This window comes from Thamnophis elegans, chromosome Z (genome assembly GCF_009769535.1).
Source record: "Thamnophis elegans isolate rThaEle1 chromosome Z, rThaEle1.pri, whole genome shotgun sequence".
In the NCBI taxonomy this organism is placed as follows: domain Eukaryota; kingdom Metazoa; phylum Chordata; class Lepidosauria; order Squamata; family Colubridae; genus Thamnophis; species Thamnophis elegans.
The window spans coordinates 83,789,242-83,808,563 of record NC_045558.1 but is presented as its reverse complement, the minus strand read 5'-3'; the positions used below and the strand labels follow the sequence as shown (position 1 = coordinate 83,808,563).

At 37.6% G+C, this 19,322-nt stretch overlaps 1 protein-coding gene across 1 annotated transcript in view; it reads left to right on the top strand.

Moving 5' to 3' along the window:
- Positions 1–19,322, top strand: part of FHOD3 (formin homology 2 domain containing 3) — a 285,174-nt gene that overhangs the window by 49,008 nt on the left and 216,844 nt on the right. Inside the window, exons 2-3 of the mRNA XM_032237770.1 lie at positions 4,667–4,773; positions 10,893–10,957. Of these exons, the coding sequence (XP_032093661.1) occupies positions 4,667–4,773; positions 10,893–10,957 (172 nt within the window). The remainder of the gene's footprint in view (positions 1–4,666; positions 4,774–10,892; positions 10,958–19,322) is intronic.

Here is a 19,322-nt window from a genome sequence, read left to right as displayed (position 1 = left end):
AAGTGGCATCTCTTAGATGGGTGAAGGGCTCTTTGTCGATACGTCAAGCGGATGTCAACCTTCCGGAGAACTGAATCACTCTTCGTAACCTTTCACCCTGCATCTATGGGACAGAGAGTACCATCTACAACCTTAAGGCGGTGGTTAAAGGCCTGCGTTGATAAAGTTTACAAGGGGCAGGCCAGGCCATTGCCTTGTAATATAACCGCACACTGCACCAGGAGTGCGGCCACGACTGCTGCCTGGGTGATTCGAGCATTGGTTGAGGAAATCTGCAGGGCAGTGACCTGATCCTCACGGTTACCATTTGTCAGGCATTATAAATTGAATGTTTTTGCCTTGCCTGAGGCATCTATCTACTCTATCTACCGCCTGGGCGGAGAAGAGTATTGCAGATGGTTCATTCAGCTTCCCGGACCCTGGACCGGTCTGAGCCCTGCCCTTAGGACACTATGCTTGAGCAGATCCTGTGAGTAAATACTCTAAGCAGCGCACAGGAGAAAGACCATTGACTTACCTGAATTGACTTACCTTTTATGTGTGCTGCAGGAGCATCCACCCCTGCCTGAAGATCATGCCGCTCCAGGGGCTGCTTGAGTTGAGCAGTCAAAGCGGCTGGGCCTCTTTTGACATTTCATTGGATTTCTTCTCTTGGATCGGCCATGCCTCTATTGAAAAACTGTAGATCTACCAGATAGAGGAGGCGGGGCCAACATTTCTACCAATTCAGTCTCTAGGCAAGCAGACCAGAATTTAACCCATGAGTGGAAGCTTCCACAGCGCACATAGAACGACTGTTCAGGTAAGTCAATGGTCTTTTTCCTGGAACCAAATTCTTTTAAAGTGTCTATGGAGATTCTCAGTCATCCAGATCATGGTTGTCCCAAAGGTGCTTTTTAAAGAGGCAACTAAACTTTCCTGTTTTTTCTTGCAAGATGTTTCACTTCTCATCCAAGAAACTTCTTCAGCTCTTCTTTCAAAGTGGCCATTTTGCTTTAATGTCATGCTACCCTCTTGCACAACTGTTCTATTTGCGTATGTAACAACAGTACCTCCATTCCAAACAGCAGAACCAATCCTTTGAGATCTTTACAGATATTCCAGTTGTACTTGGTGCACCATATGTTCTTCAACAACACTTCCATGTTTTCATCTACTTCTTTTAAGTATGCAGCATAGTTGACAGGTATTGAAGCTTTGAAATTGCAAAAACAAAAGATTGATTTAAAATAATACATGATGGGTTAAATTACAAGTTATTTTCATGATTAGCAGCCAAAAATCCAAACGACAGTGTTTAGGAAACAAAATTTTGTTGCCCAATTAAATTATCTATTACAGGCCTTGTTTGCTTGAAATCTTTTTTACATACATTATTTTACTTATGTCCACATAAGTTTACACTTCTATGGCCAATTGATAGAATTAGAATTTTTAAAAACATTAAAAACTTTGTTAAACTTCTAAAATATAAAATCTGAAACTTTTTTTTAAATTCACAAAATGAGATTTTCAGCCCAAATTTTATAGTAATTTAATCAAGAATTTGTAGGTAGGGGAAAAAATTAACAATTACATGTGAAAGACTTTTTATTTTACAGATAGACTCTCTTATTTGCTTATCATTTATCTGGACAATTTCATTTAATCTAATTAATGGAGAAGGCAGAACTTTTCTCAAGTTATTAAAATATATGAAGAAGATGAATGATAGCTTGTTGTTCTTAATAGTTTCAGTTTATCTTGGCTGTCATATGTACTGGAAACTAAGTCAATTACTGTAAATTTTGAGATTTATAAACACATTTTCCCACCCCATCCCACATTTATTTTTTAAAAAATGATTGAAGCCACATTAAAATATAATTATTAAATTGTTCTTATTACTGGATTGAGCAATGGATTTTGCATTGATCTGCAAAAATAGTTTGCCTCCTGGTAGTGCAATAGCTGTAGCAATGGAATAGCTTGCCTCCACATGTTTGGGGTGCTCCCTCATTGGAGGATTTTGTTGAGATGGTATAAGGCTCATGTCTTGAGTAGGGAGTTGGCCCTCTGAGGTCCCTTTCAGCCATATAATTCTATGAAAATAAATTAAATTAATTTTAAGGGATTTTTTTTTCATTAGGTAGCAATTTAAAACATGCAATGAGGTTACACACATGTTGCTAAGAAAGAGCCAGTTTGGTTTGGCAGTCAAGACCGAGGCTAGAAATCAGGTGTTGTAGTTCATATAAGCCATGAAAGCTGGTTCCATGACGTTGCAACAGTCACTCACTCTCTTTCGCCCCAATTCACTGCACAGGGCTGTGGGAAAATAGGAGGAGTATTAGGTATGTTTGCTGCTTTAAGTTATTTATAAAAATAATAAAGGTGGGATAATTTAAAAAAAATAGGATCTAAGAAGTATAAGTCAGCTTTAGATTCAGCGATCAGTTTTAGATCACAGTATAGATTTATAACACTTAGCCAAAATATTTAATTTACAGTATTTAATATTTATATTCCTATTATTAGATTAAATATCTATTAGTTGTATTTCTATTATTATGGTATAGTTTTAAAATTCTGTATATAATGAAATAATTTAATTACCTTTGATTCGAACACAGTCAAAATGGAAACGTAATTATAATTTTCTGATTCATTCTAAGCTCAAATTCTATAGCACCGTGATGGGGGAACCTATGGCACATGAGCCCAAAGTGGCTCATGAAGCCATGTGGCCTGGCACGTACAGCCTTGCCTGTTTGTCTTCTGGGTTTCTGGTACACATGTGCATGTGGCAATCAGTTGTCCTTTGTGAGCACAAAAACCTGAGTGCACATGTGCGCCAGACAACTGATCGTGGGATGTGCATGCATGCTAGAACCCAGAAGTTCAGCTTTTCTGGACTGTGGCCCTGACAAGCTCAGCACAGACTGAGGAAAGGATGGCAGGCAGGAAAATTCCCCTCCCCATTTTCCTCCTGTTTGCAAAAAAGCCTCCATTCCTAACTGAAGGTTCAGATTGGAGGTTTCGGTGTGTCCATGATGCGTCAGAGTCTTGCCTGCTGCACCTCAAAAAAAGTAAGTCCGCTCGAAAATAAGCCCAAGTGCTTATTTTCAAGTCTAAAAGAAAAGACTGCACTCAGTCCTTGGCATTACAACCTTTTCTTGAAAACATGTACTCAGTTTTATTTTCTGAGAAATATGATAATAGTGATGTTTATGTTAATAGTAGAGAGCCTGTTTGTGTAGTGATAAAGGCATTAGACTAGAAACTAGACTAGGGCCAGTTGGCTTGGACCAATCGCTTGCTTTCAGTCCTACAAAGAAGGCAATGGCAAATTACTTCTAAAAACACTTGATAAGAAAACTTCAGAGACTTGTCAAGACAGTCTCCTAGAATTGGATATGATTGAACGGGAGGAAAATGTGAAGTATAGGTAAGTCCTCAACTTACTATTGTAATTGAATCCAGATTAGCAGTTGCAAGTCGTGTCTGTCATTAAGTGGGTCATTATGTGACTGATCTGATTTTACAATTTTTTTTTGCAGCAGCAGCCTTAAGCAAATGAACATCAAGCAAATGAATGCTGTGGCCATTTAGTAAATCCATTAAGTGATGCCACATTTTATGTCACATTTCAAGTAGTAAGGTTTACTTTTTTCTGATGTGTTTGGTTAGATCAGGTATGTTGTGTAGTACTTCTGAGACAGATACTTTAGTTCATTCTAGATCTATGAATGTGAAGAATCCTGGGACATGAAACCATAATTTCAGCTTCTATTCTTAGGTCTTTGCTTTTCTGGAGGCACTGTAGTGGGAAGTTGAATATTTGCTCCTCTCTAAGATGTTTCCAAGCTTTTTTGTAAGTTCTCTGACTATGTTTGCTTGTTGGGGCTCCTGATAACAATACAGTTGGACATTGTGTATTTTGTGGCATTGATAGAAGTGTAGCAGGATAGGTTGCTTCTTATGAATTCAATTGTTCCATGTTCAGTTTTGTTGCTTTTTGACTCACATATAGGTTTCTCAATAGCTCAGCTGGAATATCATCACCTCCACTAACTTCGCTGTTGGTAATATTTCCTAAGGCCCTCTTAACTTTGTACTACAGGATGTGTGGCTCGAGGTCAGCGATCACACCACAGTGGTTATCAGGGACATTAAGATCTTTCTTGTATAATTCTTCTATGTATTCTTGCTACCTCTTCTTAATCTCTTCTGCTTCTGTTAGAACCCTATGATTTTTGTTCTTTGTCGTGTCCATCTTTGTGTAAAACATTCCCTTGATATCTCCAATTTTCTTGAAAAGATTCCTATTCTTTCCTATTCTATTGTTTTCCTCTATTTCTTTGCATTTTTCACTTAAGAAAGCCTCATAAAATTTTGAGATCATTATATGTTAAAACACATGCTGGAATATTTTATTTGTATGAATAAATGTTGTTTTTTTAAAAGGTATTTTGAATTGCAGTTAAACAAGTGGTCTTACCATAGGAATCATAATTACTCTAATCTTTCTAATTTTTAAAATTTACTAGAGGAGTAAATAGTGTAGAGTGCACAATAAACATGTAACCGTTTCATTTTTTCTAACTGATAGTGTTAATGTAAGTTGGTTTGCTGGATGGAAGTGTTATTGAAACAATGATTGCTAAATTGTTAAATTCTTTTTCAGCTTGATGATTGTGCACTGCAGTTGTCTCACAATGGTACCTACTTGGATTTAGAATCTACTCTAGCTGAGCAAAAGGATGAGTTGGAAAGTTTCCAGGGGGAATTTGGGTAAGGAAATAATGTTTATCCATCTATAATTAGAGTTGCTAGAATGCTTTTATAACATCACATGCTTTAATAGAAGCTTTAAGAACAATTATATTATAATTTATAGTGAATTGCACAAAACTAATGATAATTCAATGTGATGTAGTTCATACAGAAAATTTTTCAGAAAAGTCAGATGATCAAACTGAGTTTTGGTATAGAATGATATACATATTATTCCAATTTTCAGCAAAATGCCCCATAGCAAACAATGGGTTTATTTAATGACTTCGTTTTACAACCACTCACATAACTACCAAGTGATTAGCAAATAAAGTGCTAATTTTTTGCTTAATGACCACCACAAAAAAACGGTGATAAAATTGGGTCAGTCACAGAATGACCCACTTTATGACTCTCACAACTTACAGCTATAATGGGCAGGCTCCATTATGGTCAAGGGCTATCTTTATAAATCTGTCTTGAGGTTAGAGGGCTAATATCTCTTGAAAATGTTAAGTTGAAACAGAGGAGTTTTTACAGTGGCAGATATTTTTATATGACGTATTAGAGATTAGTGGTGTTTTTAGGTAAGCTCCCCGTTGGGAGAGTGAGTGCATTCAGAGAAGCGTTGTGAGAGTTGTGTTGGAGAATACACAAACCAGCATACAGAGACACTGCAGTTTAAACAGGCTTTTACTTTCGTGAAAATAGAGGTATCGGAGTCCATCAAACAGTCCAAGTCATACACGGATAAGACAGTCAGTCATCAATGTCTTTCAGTTAAGGGATAATCCAAATAACATAGTCCAGTATCATATAATCAGTCCGGTACACAAAGTTTGCTAACAGTTGCAAAACTTACAATAGCTCACGGCACTCAAATGAGATCAGCCCAGCATCTAATGAAACAGAGAGCTAACGGTCATTCTGGCTCCCTCTTATGGCTGATTGAGGAAAACAGCAACCAATCACATTTTACAGTATGCTTTAAAGAAATAGGTACAACATTGTTACATAATTTATATATTGCGAACCCAACCGTTAGATTATATTCCTAACAGTGTTGCAAAACTAATCAGCTAAACTCAAGTTCTTACCCAGTTATATTGGACCAGTTTGACCTTGTGGCTCTTGAGGAAATGAACCTATGGAGTATGAGGGCAAGCAGCTGTGTAATAGATGTTTTCAATCCATGCTCCTCCTGACTTGCAAAAACTTCCTAGGAGCTGAAATAGGAGTTGGTTCTGATGGTGATTAATTCTTTCCTGGTGATCTAGCCTTCATAACACTATATCTATACTCCATGCTATTGGATAATGTTTATTCTATCTCCATCATCCCTGTCTGGGGAAGGTTTTGAGAAGAGGTTGTGCTGCAGCTCCAAAGGTTCCTGGATAAAATCGATTATCCATTCAGGATGCATGTCTAGATATGGGACAGAAATGGCACACAATTTTTTTATGAACTCTAGTGGGAGTGAGATGGGACAATGCATCCATCCTGGCCCTACTTGACCTCTCAGTGGCATTTGATTTCATCGACCATGGTATCCTTCTGGAGCGGCTTTGGAGATTGGGAGTATTTGGCTGTGGGTTGTTTTTGGTTCAGTTATTTCCTTGGTTGTTGCTCTCAGTTGGTTTTGATAGGAAACAAGAGGTTCAGCTTTCATTCCCTGCTTTGCACAGTTCCATAGGGATCAATACTATGTCCATTTCTGTTTATCATCTACAAGAAGTTGCTGAGTGAGATCATCCACCACCATGGGCTGTAATATTATCGATATGCTGATGGCACACAGGTATATACTATGTCTCAGCCCATCATGAGTTAAGTGATGTTGTGACATCCCTGTTGCAATGTCCAGAAGCTGTTAAAGGCTGAATAGAGAGCAATGGGCTGAAAATGAAGCCTGGCATGATGGAAAGGCTTTTGGTTTGGAGTTCATCGGTCCAAAAAGAACTGCCATCTTGGTCTTGGATAGAATTGCTCTCTCCAGCCAGACCTGATGTATATTCGAAGTGCTGATGCCAGTCCTAGCCAGGTGGGCCTTGGTTGTGTGTCATTTACACCAAAGTTGTGTGCCAGTTACACCCTTTCCTAGACCAACAATCCCTGTTCCCATGACCTAGTCATCTCTTGTCTTGACTATTGCAACATGCTCTATAAAGAGCTGCCTTTGGAAAGTATCCAGAAGGATCACTTGGTTCAAAATACAGTGGTCTACGTTGTTTTGTGCAAGTCTAGATTTGCACATTTGTTACCTTCTCTCACAGGAGTTGCATTAGCTGCTGATTTGCTTCTGAGTGCAAGGTGCTTGTTGTTTCCTTCAAAGTCCTACATGGCTTGGAACTAGGTTTTTTGAAGGGCAGACTTTTCCCAATCTTATTGTCCGACCTACCAGAGCAACAGCGGCAAGGAATGTCGTCAGTCCTCTTCTAAGGAGGCCCATTTGCTGGGAGCAAGAAAGACCTTCTCAGTAGTTATTTCATTCATCACCTCTGTAGAGATAAGATTGTCCTCCACTTTGAGATTGAGATTTTGAGATTTTAATTTGAGATTTTATTAACATTTGTAGGCCGCCCTTTTCCCTGAGGGGACTCAGGGCGGCTCACATAAAATCAGGGAGGGGAAGTACAAACAGTGACATAGACACATATAATAAAAGTAATAAGCAACATACATTCATCATTCGGGAGGGGCAACTATCCATGTCCCCAGGCCTGATGGGCTAGCCAGTTCTTGAGGGCTGTGCGGAAGGCCTGGACGGTGACTTTGACTCAAGTCCTTAAAGACATGATTCTGCCAACAGACCTGGGGGACCCTGAGTGATATGGAGGCAATCTAATGGCTGGCTTGATTGTTTCCCCGGGAAGTTAGGGGTTATTGGTTTTTATACTGTACTGACTTACTGTTCTGACCTAGGCTTCCTGATACAATAAAAAGCACATTCTTAGTCCCCAAAACCCTCTTTTTATTTCAAAGGCTGTGAATTATGTTCATTCACAGCCAGTAATGAGTCCCAAATAGTTGTAAAGAATCCTACAGTAGACTGCCAAAGTCCTTTGGGATAAGGCTAATAAGCACCTACCTTTATCTTCCTTAAAAACACTGTCAAAGACTTAATTGGCAATTAGCTTGGCAAGGCCACACAGCAAAGAGACAAAATGGAGCTTCGGAAAGTAAACTGACCAGCATGAACCAAGTTGCTTCCTACAAAGGCTCATGTGCCTTTGCTCCTCCTTTATGTCCTATGGGAGGGGCCAATCACCTCCAAGCCTTACTCCCGACTCGTCCCTTCTGTCTTAACTATTCTTGCCTTCTGGAAGCTCTGCGCATGTGTGCACTGGGAACAGGGGAACCTGTTCCTTTGCCTTGCTGTTGTCGGACTCTGGAGGCTCCGGAGGTGGCACATAACTCTCAGATGGCCCTGGCCCTCTCTCTGCCTCCAACGCAGAGGCCTAGTCCAAGCCTGCCCCAGATTCCAGGATTGGCCCATGTTCCTCCCCAACCTCCTTGCTATCCAACTCTGCTGCCAGCTCTGCAGGCTGCCAACGGACCACATCACTTACAGCTGAAATTCTGTTCCCAATTGTGATCATAAATCAAGGAGTACCAGTACCAGCAAAATTCACCACCTAACAGGGAGATAGAGAGAATCTCAAATACTCTATTAGAACAGAAGGCAAAGTTTTTGAATGGGTTGAAACATATGGAAACATATGGGAATCAGATATTCTTTATCTTTGATTTTGTAGTTATCCAAACTGACATAGAGTACCACTGATTTTAAATGCAACCCAAATTAAAGAAACGTCCATGAAAATATTTCATAGATTACATTTATCATTAGAGAAATTTAACATGATAAATTATGTTATCCGTTCCATATGTTTGAAACAATAAAAAGAAAAATACATATTAACATAGGTAGTGATTTGGTAAATTTGTTTAATTATTTTAGGTTAATTTTATTAAAATATAAATTGAATAAATCACCTCAGAATTATACAAATCAATCTGGCCTCATTAGGAATGTTTTTGTTTGTTTGGTAGTATGCTTTGATGAGACAAATCTATGAGCATAAACAATTGATTGGGTTGGGGAGGTGCTGGTCTTTAGCCAGAAACTGTTAGAAAACAGGAAGGGATATCTATCTATCAGTATAATTATAATGCTGATTTTTATTCTACATAGTTCAAACATCAATTACAATATGTACAACAAAAGCATGATAGCAATAGCACTTAGATTTATATACCGCTTTACAATGCTTTTTACATCCCTCTCTAAGCGGTTTACAGAATCAGCGTATTTTCCCCAACAATCTGGGTCCTCATTTTACCAACCTTAGAAGGATGGAAGTCTGAGTCAACCTTGAGCTGGTGAGATTCGAAAGCGAAACTTCTGGAAGCCTACAGTACTGTATTCTAACCACTGCACCACCATGGCTCTTGATGATTGTTTACCATTCAGTTTTGATTCCTGAACATTTAATTGAGGCTAGACCATTTTGCTTTTATATTACCTTCATTGTATTGTAAATAAAATTAAATGGTGTATAATTATACTTAAATATCTAAAGTGAAAATTATATTATTGATACTATGCTTATTTCTATCATTGATATTCATATATTAATTCAATTTTAACAGTTATCTTTAGTTTAAAAAGAACATATGATACTTAATTTTGTAGCTACAGATTTTAGCATAGGAAAGGAAAAAAAACGAGAATAACATGGAAGGCTGGGTGTAAGTCTGTTTTATTAGAACAATAAAATTGCAAAAGTTGTACAAAATATTATTTTGGTTAAATATTAGGCAAAATATTTTAACATTATGGGCTATAGAATCAAGAAGATAGAGAAGGATGCCCAGTTACATTCCCTCCCACCTCAGAATTGCATTCTGAGGTTGTAGGTTGGAGAGGAGGGACAAGGTTTGTTTAAAAAATCAACTCCCACACAAAATTGAAATCCCAGATCTTGGTTTTTCCTGTCAGAGTCCAAAGAGTCTGCAAATAACAAACCCAGGCTTAGGTGTGGGGGCTACAACAAATGCAATGGGTAAAGGATGCATAAATTTTATTTGCAGCTCCCCAGGGTATATACTATATCAGTGATATGCTTCTCAATGATACAACTATTGCAATTTGACCGTCTTACACTTAGAACCCAAAATATATCAAACTTTTCCTATTGTCCAGCTGAAACTGTAGGGGGAGATGTCTGTGGAGATTCTCAGTCATCCAGATCATGGTTGTTCCAAAAATGCTTTTTCAAAAGGTAATTGGACTATGGTTTTTTTTTCCCTTGAGGAGGAGATAAGTCAAATGAAAATGCTAAATGGCATAACACACGTTCAATGACCAAAAGGTATTGGTGAAAAGTGATTGGTTTATAGTGGTTGGAAACTGTAGACAAGATCTCTGAACCTGCTACCTAACTAGTAAACTTCAAATTTTGTTTGAACCACTTTGCAGTAAGGATCAGCTGCAAGTTTATAAGAAACTTTGAAGTGGCTCAGCTATTTTTTGAGAAGTTATGATGCCTACATTTTCTGAAGAAATTTTGAAGCATCTGGAATGAAGGAAAGAAAGGAAGACTATAACCCTAACCCTAACTTTAACTAAAGTCCTGGGTGAGGCCTGAACAAGTGACATGCAGCTATAAGTATGAATACACAAACATAACCATAGGCAGAAGTTCAGATAGTTAGGCCTGTTGTTCGGAAAATTATTTTCTTTGTACTCATTATTTGAAATCCAGATATAAGTATGGATTCAGATATATATGAATATGTATGTACATCTGTATATTTCCAATTTTGGTTCAATATGGGATTTGGGAAACTAGCAATACAATAACACTTTTTTTCTACAGGGTTAATTCACAGTACAAATCAATTCAAACTAAATCTGTGATAAAAAAGTGCTTAATTTTTTTAGTAGCATTAAAAGTTTAAATTCAAAATTCAGATGCAGATATCATGATACATATATACATGTATGATTTTAATTGAAGAAATGGTATCTGATTGTCTTTAAATTCATTAGATATCATAAGACTAGATAAATTATTTTTGTCTATAATTACTCTCTACTATGCTTATCACATTTATTTATTTCTTCTCCCCAGTAGGGGGAAAAAACACAGCATAATTCTGAGAACCCAACTTTCAGTCCGAGTTCATGCCTGCATTGGTAAGTGCATAGTAAGTTTTAAATAGAAAAAAATGTATAAAATAAAAATATTCTTAAAGTGGAAATATTCTTAAAGTAATAATATATGTGGTTAGAATAATATTATCTTACATTTGTCATTTTGAAACTACTGAAAATACCTTACTGCATGCTGCAAACCATATTGCCTAGCAAAATATAATTTATCTGTTTAATGAATAATACAAGAAAAATAATTATAACAAATAATTTAGAATAAACAATTTTAGAGTTTTATTCAATTCCTAGTTATTTATGGGGTTTCTGTTTCATTGCACAGTTATTAAATTGAATTTAATGAGCACTTTCAATGTATGAAAGTTTCATTTTTGTGATTAAGAATTATCATGTAGTTTACAAGTAGTCCTTGACAACTAATTGTGTAGCAAAACAATAATTTTTCAGCTCATTTTTTTATTGCCTCATGTATATCACAGGATGCTTTACATTTTTAAGTCTAAACTTAAATTTTAGAATAATCTATTAATAACCATTGGCAGAACTTGGTAAGCTCAAACAGCACCTGCCTCAAGCAAACTTTGCCTCTGAGTGAAGTTCTGTATTATCAATACAGAAGAGAATAAAACACATCTATTGATAAATTTTGGAGGATAATGGCTGGATTACTCATTTTTTCTTGAGGCAAGTTAATGAACAAATTAACTAACAAAGTGCCAAAATGCACTTTTGTCTGACATCTGTTCCAACTGGAATTTCTGTTACACCACTGGCAAATACATTACACATGCTAACGTTTAATGCTGAAAATCTGCTTCAGCTCTTTAGTCTTTCCATATCATAAAATAAACTCAGCTTTTTCAGGGTCCATGTGTATTACATTATAGTTTCAGCCAAGAGTTTGCTTAAAATTTGTAGATTATTAAAGTTGATGTATATCAATGGAGTGCAAAGAAATAGAAGAAACCAATAGAATAGGGAGGACCAGAGATCTCTTCAAGGAAACTGGTTATGAAGGAAACGTTTCATGCAAAATGGGCATGATAAGGGACCAAAATGAGAGACCTAACAGAGACAGAAGAGATTAAAAAGAGGTGGCAAAATTACACAAAAGATCTATACAAGAACAAGCTTAATATCCCTGATAATCACAATGAGGTGGTCACTGACCTCAAGCCCGACATCCTGGAATGTAAAATCAAATAGGCCTTAGGAAGTCTGAGCAACAACAAAGCTAGTGGAGGTGTCAGTATTCCAGCTGAGCTATTCAAAATCTTAAATGACAGTGCAGTAAAGAGCTACACTCGAGACTTCCTGGGGGCGTGGCCTGTTGCCGAGGAGGGCTCCACCGAGCTCCTCAGAGATCTGGTCTGTATATCTAAATAAGATCATAGATAGCACCCCTTTTTGGCTAAGAAAGGGGCAGGGAGGGTAGCTCCGTAGACTAGGGTCTATTCGTAAGCCACAGCCTTTTTCTTTTTTTGTCTGTGGAAGAGATTAGATCCAGCCGAAGCGGAGCTTTTATCTCCGGCCAGTTCTTCTCAGCTGCCTTTTTTTTTGGCAGCCCCAGACAGGCTAGCCCCCCCCAGGACAAAACAAAGTTTTTTTCAAGCTAGATTTGATACGGGAGGGTACCACCCCTGTGAGATTTATGCTTTTATTACTATCTTAAATACCAGCACCATTCGTCTTAAAGACTTCTTTGTTTAAATAGACTTCAAAATGGCGATTTCTCTCCGTGGATGATTACTGGATGTACTTAGCCGGGCTTATCTTCCTGCAGACCGCTCCTTAACAAAATAAACTCTTTTTCTTTGGAAATAGAGGGGAGCGAAGCGCTGCTTACTTGTTTATTTATTATGGCACCCAGATCAAAGAAGCGTCTTGCTACAAATGTGTCTAAAGAATTTAAAGAATCTTTTTTGGAAATACAGCCTTTGTCTCCTACGCCCTCTACTGGAGAAGTTTTAACACAGGAATATCTCTTTAAAATCTTTGATGCCTTTAAGCAAGAACTTAAGGAATTTGTATTGCAACTTTATGATGATCTAAAATCTAAAGTTAATCAAATGAAGGCGAATACGTTTGCAGCCGTGTCTGCCCTGTCGGATTACTCTGCTGAAATAGAGAACAAATTGGAAAGTCTGGAGAAGGCTAATTTTGATTTGACTACCAATATTCAAATTTTACAAGAAAAAATTAGAAATAACGAAGAACAGCTTATGATGCTAAATTTTGATAGGAAGGCATTTTCAATAAGAGTCAGAGGATTCCGTGAAAAGGAGCAAGAGAATTTGAAACAGACCTTTGCTGAAGCCTTCAGCCATGCGCTGGGAAGCCCGGGACTTAACTTTGATTGGCAGATTCGGAAAATCTATCGCCAGAACTCATTGATAGCGGAACAGCGACAGCTCCCGAGGGATATAATTATACATTTCTCTACAAAAGAATCTAGAAACGCGATTGTGCAAAAGTTTCATAATAACAGTCTCCGAGTTGATGACCAGGACGTGATTGTCTTCAAAGATATACCTTCCCAGATGTTGAAAGCAAGAAGGGACTACACCTTTTTAACTAAAGAGCTTAGGAGTCAACAGATTCGATACAGATGGGAGGCCCCTGCCGGCATCACGGTTACATTTGAGAATCAAAGATTTCGTCTTAACTCTGTTTCAGAGGCTCAAGATTTCTATTGTAGGATTCTGAAGGCGGGACTTCCTGATGCGCTTGGAAGAGAGGAGAGACAAGCGGAAGGAGAAAGCAAACGGCTGGCCATGCGGCTGCAAGATGGAGGGGGTAGCCCCTCCTCCCTCGGAGAAGCAGAAGAACGCAGATCGAGAATTTAGATACTTCAAAAGACTTCCTAAAGTTGAGGACTGAATGGGGGTTTGAGACCTCTCTCCGGTAGAAAAAGTGGACTAATTTTTATCAGAAGGGAAAGCTGGGTGAAACTACTTTGAGCTAGATTCTAAAGTAACGTTAGCATAAATTTGATAGTGGTTAAAAGAATGCGGAATGATTTATGTTGTTTAAACTTTGTTAGATGGGACTATTTTAAAATAGAAGGTTAACTGACTCCTGCTGAAAGTATTATTTGAATATGATCCATGCTATTTAACTTTTATTTGAAGGGAAAGTTGGTTGTAATAGTTTTGAGTTACATTTCAAATAAACGCTAGTATAAATTTGATAGTGGTAAATATTAGACAAGCAAGAGATGAGGGTAAAATGCATGTGGAATGAACTACGTTATTTGAGGTAAATACCAGACAAGCAAGGGAAGAGGGCAAAATTTATGTTGTTTAAAGCTTATTAGAATAGGAAGCCGCTTGGGATTATCTTAAGATAACTGTAAAAAGAATGCGGAATGATTTATGTTGTTTAAACTTTGTTAGAAGCGACTACCTTAAAATAGAAGGTTAACTGACTCTTGTTGAAAGTATTATTGGAATATGTGGAATGATTTATGCTACAAATCGCTCTGAGTTATATTTTAAACAAATGGTAGTATAAATTTGATAGTGGTAAATATCAGACAAGTGGGGGATGAGGGTAAAATACATGTGGAATGAACTAAGTTATTTAAATTCTATTAGAAGGGGAAGTTGGTTGGAATTATCTTAAGATAGAAATTGATTCCTGTGTAAAGTAATATCTGATCTACGCTGCTTAACCTTACTAAGAAGGGGAAATCTGGTTAGATTATTTTGAATTATTGTTTGAAAAAGGGGTAAAGAAAGATCATTTACGTTGTTTAAATTTTACTAGAAGGGAAAGTTTGATTACTTGTCTGTAAAGTTATATTTGAATATATGGCATGATCCACGCTGCTTAAATCTTATTGGAAGGGATCATGAGGTTTAGGAAGGGAACGGGAGAGCCTACAGAAGGTCGGGGTAAATAGCAAAGAAGTAAGAGATGAGAATAAAACATAGATAGAATGATTTATACTATTTAAGCATAGATAAAGATGGGGGGCTGAGATCAACACAAAGAGTGGTTTCTTTTTTTTCTTTTTTTTCTTTTCTCTTTTCTTTTTTTTTTCCTTTTTTCTTTTCTTTCTCTGCTTTTCTTTTTTTTTTTTTTGATATATTACTTTTATTTTTTAATCCATATGTATACAAGATATTTTAGATAGAAGGTAGTGCCAGGTGTGGGCCCTGGGAAGTCGTGAGGATTAGGGATGGGGATTGTGGGGGGTGGGGTGGGGGGGTGTTAATATAGTTTTAATAAGAACAAGAATGTATTTATATACGGTGGTTCTTTTTTCTTTTTATTATTATTATTATTATTTTCCTTGGTTCACTTTACTTTTATCAGATCAAACAATACTCGAATAAAGGCATACACCAAGGAGGGAGGTAGAGGGAAGGAAGAGGGAGGAGTAAGGAAGGAGTAAGGGGAATGTAAGGAGTAAGGGGAATGTAAGGAGGGCGTGTGGGGAGTAAGGGGAGAAGGAAGGCTTGAGGGGAAAGAGCTACACTCAATTTGCCAGCAAATTTGGAAAACACTACATTGGCTACAGGATTGGAAAAGGTCAGTTTACATTCCAATTCCAAAGAATAGCAATGCCAAAGAATGTTTAAACTACCGCACTATTGCATTCATTTCACATGCTATCAAAATTGTGCTCAAAATCCTACAAGCTAGGCTCCAGCAGTATGTGGACTGAGAACTATCAAAAGTACAGGCAGGGTTTAGAAGAGGCAGAGGAACTAGAGATCAAATTGCCAAAATACGCTGGATCATGGAGAAAGCTAGGGAGTTTCAGAAAAACATCTAGTTCTGCTTCATTGTCTATGCTAAAGTCTTTGATTGTGTGGATCACAACAAATTGTGGCAAGTTCTTAAGGGGATGGGAGTACCAGACCATCTTATTTGTCTCTTGAGAAACCTATATGCAGGTGAAGAAGCAGTGAAGAGGAGTAAAGAGCCTCTTGATGTGGGTAAAGGAGGAGATGCAAAAGTTGGCTTGAAACTCAACATTAAGAAAACTTAATAAATGATCTCAGCATCTGGTCCTCTCAATTCCTGGCAAATAGATGGGGAAGAAATGGAGGTAGTGACAGATTTTATTTTCCTGGGCTCCAAGATCACCGCAGATGGGGACTACAACCAAGAAATTAAAAGACGCTTGCTTCTGGGAAGGAAAGCTATGGCAAATCTAGACAGCATACTAAAAAGCCTTCCAACAAAAGTGCGTATAGTCAAGGCTATGGTTTTCCCAGTTGCAATGTATGGTTGTGAATGTTGGACCATTCCAACAATCGAATTCTTTGGAGCACCAAAGAATTGAGGCCTTTGAACTATGGTGCTGGAGAAGACTCCTGCGAGTCCCTTGGACTGCAATTGGTGAGTCCTAGAGGAGACCTGACTGCTCTTTAGAAAGCCAGATCCTGAAGATGAAACTCAAATACTTTGCCCAACTAATGAGAATCTGGAAGGACTCTCTGGAGAAGAGCCTAATGCTGGGAACGATTGAGGGCAAAAGAAGAAGGGGATGACAGAGAATGAGGTGGCTGGATGGAGTGACTGAAGCAGTCGGTGTGAGATTAAATGGATTCCAGGGGATGGTAGAGGACAGAAAGGTCTGGAGGAACATTGTCCATGGGGTTGTGATGGGTTGGACATGTCTTTGCGACTAACAACAAGATATCTATGGAAGCTTTATATATATACTGTAGAAGAATTCTCCCATAGTTTGGATCTTGATACTAGTCAAAGGCAAACCCAAAATCAATATAAGCATCATAAAGTTCTGAATGTCTAGGAAATACTGTACAGTTAAAGCATAGTCCAAGGCAATGTGCGCTTCCTAAAAGCTATATTTTCTATATAGGAGTTATCTGAATGAAGTTTAGTTAGATGGAATTTTAATTCCAATAAAGATTGAAAGGGAAGGGAAGGCAGGGCCCAATCAAATTTTTAAGAAGGTGATGCCATGACGAAAATAATGGTCTAGTTATTTGACTATTCTGGTAACCTTGGGTCATTATGTGGAGAATGAAATTTATTTAAAATCCAGTCTTAGGAGAGAAAGACTCCTTAGAAGAATGTAGCATCCTGAAGAAATCCTCCCAAATATTAGTTTTTTGCCTTAACTACAAATATATATGCAATGCATTGATGTTCTTCATTATTTTGTATAAATAGAAGTGACTAAAGCATTTTTGTAAGTACGTTATTGATTTGATGAGGTTTAGGGAGGGACAAGTCAAGGGAGGGAAGAATAGATACTTTTTATGTAGTACATTTTTAGTGTCTCTTAATAATGTACGGGGAAAAGCTGTAGAGCAGAGGTCCCTAACCCCTGAGTCTCCACCCACTATCGGCCTGTAGCCCACTTGCAACCGGGTTGCTCTAGTGGTGGGCCAGTTCGCATGCGCAGGTCAACTTGCAATAAAGTTACATGTGCATGTGCGCCGGCCTGCTGCTCATATGTCCCAATTCACTTCTCCTCCCCCAGTCTAATTCTCCCCCCCCCCACCCAGCAAGGCCTCCAGGCAATAAAGGTTGGGGATCACTGTCATAGCCTATTGTGGGAGATAATGCCATATGAATAATACTGAGCTAGATGAGCTAATGAGCTGAATTGATATTAATAGGGTATGAGATTTTTTAAAATGCAAAATTGACTACCATATTTTTTGAAGTATAAGACACACCTTTCTTCCTCAAAAAGGCTGAAAAACTGTGTGCATCTTATAAACCAAATACAGCATTTTTTGCCTCCCAAAGCCCTGCCCCTTCACCAAAATGGCTGTGCATACCCTTATGGAGGCTTTCAGAGAGCTCCTGGGGGCTGGGCCATTTTTGCCCCCCCCCCCCCCGGCTCTATAAGCCTCCATAAGGCTTTTCATGCAATTTTTTTGACAGAAAATGGGCCCGTTTTCATGAAAAATGAGCCATTTTTTGCTCATTTTTGCCCCCGCCTCCAGGAGCGCACTGCAAGCCCCCCCAAAATTTGCAGAGTGCAAAAACTTTTTTTCCCTTTTGGAAAACTCTTAACAGATTGATGAGAATTACATTGATCAAGTGCTGTGCCAGCAGAAATACCTACCTATCTACTGTATTTCTCTCTATTTCTCTCTCTCTATCCCTCTACCTTTCTCCAACGTTGGTGGAGACAGCGGTCATATATGGGTTAACTCAGTAACCAATAGAACTGAGTCTACCAAAGTGATGTCATCACCTCGGGGGAGTGTCCTGCTTTTTCTAGACTCAGTTCGATCGAACTGGCTGTGCTAACTGCTTTCTCCTCAACTTTAAAAGTTATTTAAATCGTATTTAATTGGATTTTGTTCTAAATTTCATCTAAATTGGAAGGAGTCAGGATAAAGCTAAGTCTCTCAACTGGCCCAGGGCTATTGGGAGAGATTTTTTTATTATTATTATTATTAATTTTTTTAAATTTTTTAATTTAAAACAAGTACAACATCCTTCTTTACATGCTATAGAAAGTGTATCAGTCGGTCACAAATAAACTTTCGTACATCTCCTCCACAGTCAACAAACATAACTCATGTTAACTCAAGTGTTTTAACTACATATCACCAACATCATATATCCATTTTCATTTGACTGTAATTATTATTTTAAAATATTAATAATAATAATACTCTTAAACAATACATGCCCACACCAGTGGGAAAAGAAAAGATTAAAAAAAAAAAAAAAAAAAACAACCAACAAAAAGAAAAAACAAAAAAGACAAAAAGAACAAAAGACAAGGCAGGGAAGAAAAACAAAAAAACAACAACACAGGTATATATTATATTAAAAAAATGTATATCAGCTGGTTACAACATGTTTTGGTGCATCTCTTCCATTAATTCATGTTAATTCAAAAATCTTAACTCAAATGTTTACCATATTGCCATCATTATACCTCCACTTTTAGTTAACTACAGTTATTCAAACATCCTTCAACCTTAACTATGCCAAAGATTTAGTCCATAACCATATGCTGACATTTCATTTACTTGTTTGTTAAATCCTCTATTAACATCAAATCCTCATATCCTATTTTAGCTGAGCATCCATAATATTTAATACCAAAAAATCCATCTTCCATGCAGTATAGTCTATTATCATTCTCCCTTCTTTATGTAGTTATATCATATATCATAACATTTTCCCCATATTGATTAATATTTAACTGTATATATTTTATTTTATTTTTTAATAGTGGTAATTATTGTAATTAATAACCTTTATATATAGTCCAAAAGTATTTCTAACCTTCCTTTCTCATATCCAATTATTATTTATCATATCAACTCCACATTGGAATTGGAATTGGAAAATTTATTTATAGGCCGCCCTTTTCCCTGAGGGGACTCAGGGCGGCTTACAACTCATGGGGGAAGGGGATACAACAGTGAGACAT